The 5,253-nt window shown below is 29.4% G+C and overlaps 1 protein-coding gene across 1 annotated transcript; it reads right to left on the bottom strand.

The window, feature by feature from the left end:
• Window positions 1-2,228: 2,228 nt before the first annotated feature.
• LOC141537915 (uncharacterized) lies at window positions 2,229-4,289 on the bottom strand. The gene is made up of 3 exons (XM_074259121.1): window positions 3,623-4,289; window positions 3,143-3,426; window positions 2,229-3,068 (listed from the first exon to the last, which is right to left on the bottom strand). Exons 1-3 carry the CDS (start codon window positions 3,651-3,653, stop codon window positions 2,229-2,231), a joined length of 1,155 nt encoding a protein of 384 aa, XP_074115222.1. The 5' UTR covers window positions 3,654-4,289.
• Between the last annotated feature and the right edge of the window lie 964 nt (window positions 4,290-5,253).

Genomic DNA, 5,253 nt, shown 5'->3' with positions numbered 1-5,253 from the left:
CTTACAAGAGTATATCTGAAAATGAGTTTTCATACTTTTCATTTATTTTCAACGGACACCGAGAAGTAGCATTTTAATTACTAAAAAATCAGAAATTTTCAGCTTAATGGGATCATAATTCGGAGTTTGCGGGGTGGTTTGTTAAATAATAATTTTTTTCGATACACAGGAGTTTAATCGATAAGTACAAAAGGTTTCTTTTGTTGATTTTCAATGGGCACCAATAATTTGAATTTTAATTTCTAAGCAATCCCGATTTTTGTGCGTTATCAAGTCATATTTCGGTATCTATGGGGTGTTTTTACAATTTTTTAAATTTGTCTGATGGTCAAAAGTACCACTGATAATTTTGATTGGTATTTTTTTTCTATTTCGAATGCACTGTGAATATTTTAATTTTTATGTTAAATAATCCCGAAATACTCGGCTTTATTAGGCTGTATCTTAGTGTCTATGGGGTGGTTTTTGTAATTTTTAATTTTTTTCTGATTGTTATGGGTATAGTTAACTATTAGTCCTAGATTTTTATTTGAAATTTTGAGTAGTCGTCGAAAATTTCTATTTTAATTATTGAAATATCGCACAATTTTTGGCTTTATGGGACTGTATCTCCCTGTCTATGGGGTAGTTTTTTATTTTTAAAATTTTCTTCACCTACTGTAGTGTCACTGATTATTTCTATTGCTTTTTTTTTTTCACTTCAAGTGCACTCTGATCATTTGAATTTCATAATTAAATAATCGCGAATTTTCGGCTTTACGGGGCTGTATCTCCCTGTCTATGGGGTAGTTTTTTATTTTTTTTCAATTTTTTTGGTCTACAGTAGTGTCACTGATTATTTTTATTGCTTTTTTTTTTTAACTTCAAGTGCACACTGATCATTTGAATTTCATCATTAAATAATCGCAAATTTTTGGCTTTATGGGGCTGTATCTCAGAGTGTATGGGGTACTTTTATAACTTTTCTTTTTTTTTTTTTTAATTACAGGGGTATCATTGAATATGACTGTTGGCTTTTTTTTTTTTCATTTTTCGGTGACACCGAAAATTTGAGTTTTAATTATCAAAAAATCGCACATTTTTTTTTTTATGGGGCTGTCTATGGGATGATTTTTCTAATATTAATTTTTTTTTATTTACAGGAGTATCATTGATCATTATTATTGCATGCGGGCATCCCGCTATAACTGAGCAATGATATCACACGTGTGCAAGCGAGCGCGCACTCATTGCCTGTCGCGCTTCCACTCGCTCGCTCTTGCGCCTACCGTTCTGCCGCTAAACCGCGCTCCTCATTGGTCTATTTTCATAAATTTGTAGTAATTTTTCTATGGGTCTGATCGAAAAATGGTAAAGGACTTTTCTATTCAGAATCCAATTTTCTACCACACCCTGTCCGGTGGCTCACGACTTCTGAGACACCCTGTATATATATATATTAGGGTGGGTCAAAAAAATCAACTATTTTTTTTTTTACAATTAATACGGAAAAATGGGTTACTAGGCACCTTAAAAAAATTCTCACCAAATATGAACTCTTTTTAATAGGAAGATCCTCCGCGTCGCAGTTTTTCATTTTTTTCTCAGTCCAATAGAAAAAAATTCATTCCTCATCATTAATTGGTGGTACAGAAAAAATTTTTTTAAGAATTTTGTAGGAAATTTAATGCTCTACAAAAAAGGTATCTTATGTTTTTTCCGTAAACCTCACCATTTCACTAATATTGAAGATTTAATAGTGATTATTTTAAGTCAAATGTCACTTGTGTTTATGAATTTTATAACTCGGCAAGAAATAGCTATTATTGAATGGGCAATAGAAATTTTTGTAGCAAATTAACTGCTCTATAAAAATGGTATCTTATGTTTTGGCGATTAAATTAATCGTTCAAAAGATATTCATCATCAAACTTTCATGTATATCGATTTTAAGAGTTTTTGATTAAATAATCGAAAAATTTCAATTTAATGTATCAGTTTTGAGAAAATTTACACGAAAAAAATTTTTTTCATCAACTGAGAAACTTCAAAATGTTTTTCAAGCTTTTTTTATGTGTAAGTATTTTTATCTACATTTAAAAAAATAAATTGTACATTATTTATCGCTTAGTTAATCATTTATCAATAAAAAAGCAAAGTTTTCATTATAAATATATTATGATTTCAGTTTTAGAGAAAAAATGTCCAATTAGTTATAAGAAAGTATTTTATTTCAATTTTCAACTGAGCTATGTATTTTCAAAAAATTTTTTGTTGCAAGTAGGGTAGTTTTTTCGATGCTCTTTCACAACTTGCAATAAAAATTGAAATTGCTCTTCGTCTTTCGTTAAGCATTGGTTATATTCACTTACTAATGCGACACCTCGCTCTGCCACATCATTAACAACTTTCAATTGTGCGAAAAATTCTTTATTTTCATTATAACTCTCATCAGTAGACCATAAATCAATATTTTTGTCAAGAAAATCATACGGCAGATCAAAGATCTCAAAAAGTTTTAATGACTTCTTAGAAACAAAGTCACTTATATTTTTTTGCAGAATTAAATGTAAAGTTTTTCTATCAATAATAAATCTTCTTGCTTTAGAATCTGTACCTTCGCGAGTCTTAACAGCTTCGACAATATTCTTCTTTATGTTTAATGGAACGGTATCATCAAAAGGTGATAAAATAGCAAGTTCATCACTTAAGTACCATAAATGTGAAGTCATTTTTTCCCATGTAGCCAAGGAAATTAAAGAATTAATTTTACTGTACTCAATTAAATTTTTCATAAACTCTAAGTCGTGATTAGCAGCAGAAGTCGCAGAAGTTGATGAAAACCAAGCTTTTACATACACCATAACTATGAAAATACAAAATTGTCGATGACCATCCAATTCTTTCTTAGAAAGGTCAAATTCATCTCTAAAAATAAACATTTTTAGGCAATAAATTGCCTTTGCCATCCAACTTGCATGATGAACTGCACTAGGACGCTTGAAGAAAACTTGCTCTCGTGGCATTTCTCCCAGAAAAATTAATGACAATTCCAATATTTCTTTATAGTCATCTCGGGGTTGCGATAACTACCAAAAGTAATCAATTATTCGTAAAAAATCAAAAATTATCCTCTACACTTAAAATTGTATTTAAATAATACCTGTAAGTATCGCTTAATAAATGAAGATAGATTATTTTTTTCATTCGTAATAATATTAGCAACAATACTATCTTCAACACCAGATTTATACTTCGTTTTATCGAATGTGTCCCAAAATTTTTTGAATCTGCCAAATATTGGAACATTTGGTCCGGATGATACTGGCCAATAGACTTCGAATGCACTCCTTAAAATGATCTCATAAATATGATGGCGACATGGTAACCAAATTAATTCTTTTCCTAAGGCCTTTTCAATTTCTTTACATGTACCATGATGGATTCCTGCATAGTAAAAATAGATAATTACACTTTAAGTTCTGTATTTAATAAAAATTGTAACGCATATTTAAAATCTATAAATAAATAAAGAATTATAACTAATGGGCACGTGTCGAAAATTTAATTAATGTATGAAAACAATTCAACTAGAACGATGAAAATAAAATTTTCTTATAATATTTTATCATTGATTAGTTACCCGTATTAACCGCAGTCGTGTCAAAACACATCGCCTTGATGTAACTAATAATACCCTATTGATTTAACGTTGACAAGATGGTTGCTGTTTGATTTTCTGCCGATCCACTATTCATTTTTGGAACTCCAAGTAACTGCTCAGTACCAAAAGCAGTCAAAATAATCGGTAATCGATCCACAAATTTCGATTCAGAATTGTCATTCAGTATTTTCCCATCCCAATGCACGACATATTTATCATGAGCTTTGAAGTTATCTTTTAGTCCTATAGCAATGTCTTTTCGTAAGAGCATGCGAGTTCGTTGAATTGTTCGATAACTAAGAGTTGTATCTTCTACATTAACACCAACACTTGATAGAAGTGGAGCAATAATGAACATCGCATTTCTACTACTAACATTAGCTCTGTCGAGTGCTGAGATAAGCTCTGGAGTTAGAATATTTATTTTTGCTCGTTTGAGATGTTATTGCTTACTACCGTATATTTTATGAATGATTGCTAAATTGTTACAACGTTAATTACAATAGTCATAATTTTTATTTCAACTCTGCACTAAAAAAATTTTTTTGCACAGATAAAAGTTAATAGTTTTCTAAGTCCAGTTTTTTACTTAAAAAATTTTTTCTAGTATGAAAAAATTCTATGTTGTAAAAAATAAAAAGATGAAATCAACCTACAGACCCCCCGATGGAGGCTCTTTAGGCTCAAAATACCGTTTAAAACTGTGATTTCGACCTCTACAGCCTATTTTTAGGCCGATGAGGGTAAAAATACAGTTTTTAATTTCAATGCAAACCCAAAAACAAAAGAAAGGAGGCTCATGAGGCTCAAATCACTTTTTTAATTTCGACTAGGGTATCAAAACTAATTTCAAGGTCCAAAACATCTGAATCTGTATGTGTTTCTGTAAAACATATAATATCGGACTTTATAGAATATAACCATTTTTCAAAGACGTCCTTATGTCTTATTATATTATAAAATATATATATATATATATATATATATATATATATATATATATATATATATATATATATATATATATTAGGTGGTCCTTATGTTGGGTTTTTGAAATTTTTTTCACAATAGTTCAAAATCGGTTCAAAATCTATAAAAAAAAATCATGCCAAGTTATAGCTCTTAATTTTAATATTAACCCGCGCCCCCGACGGTCAAAGTTTTAAAGGAAAATAACATGGGAAAAGTTATATTTTTAATTTGGAATTTTTACGTCATAAACTAATCAACAAATCACATCAAAAATATTTTTTCTAATGCAAAATTTAACGGTCTACAAAAAAGGTCTCTTATCATTTTTTGATAATTCTAACGGTTTTGACGTTATTCGAGGTCTAAATTGAAACTATAATCTTTTTCATATTTTTTTCTGTTTTTTTGGTCATTTAATAGTTCATAAATCATGAACCGGTTATTCTTTATAATCTCATTGGATTTTTTTGTTTAGAAAATTTTCAAAGTAACTGTAACTTTGGAATAATAGTAACACCAATTCATTTTTTTAGCCTGAACTGTCGAACATTTTAAAAATTTTTAACTTTTTTTGGATACAAAAGAAATTCGGGACCTATTGTCTCGATTTTTATTGTTATTGGTACAAATATCAACAA

This window comes from Cotesia typhae, unplaced genomic scaffold (assembly GCF_013202065.1).
Source record: "Cotesia typhae breed Kobodo isofemale line unplaced genomic scaffold, CoteBio_Ctyphae contig_20, whole genome shotgun sequence".
Lineage (NCBI taxonomy): Eukaryota > Metazoa > Arthropoda > Insecta > Hymenoptera > Braconidae > Cotesia > Cotesia typhae.
The sequence above is the reverse complement of the archived record's forward strand: the minus strand, read 5'-3'. Positions and strand labels throughout refer to the sequence as shown.

Coding starts and splice junctions, on each gene's coding strand:
- LOC141537915 (XM_074259121.1), bottom strand. CDS start 3,653: ATGTGTTTTGACACGACTGCGGTTAATACGG. Junction 3,427..3,622: donor CACGACTGCGGTTAATACGG/GTAACTAATCAA, acceptor TTTACTATGCAG/GAATCCATCATGGTACATGT. Junction 3,069..3,142: donor TTATTAAGCGATACTTACAG/GTATTATTTAAA, acceptor TACTTTTGGTAG/TTATCGCAACCCCGAGATGA.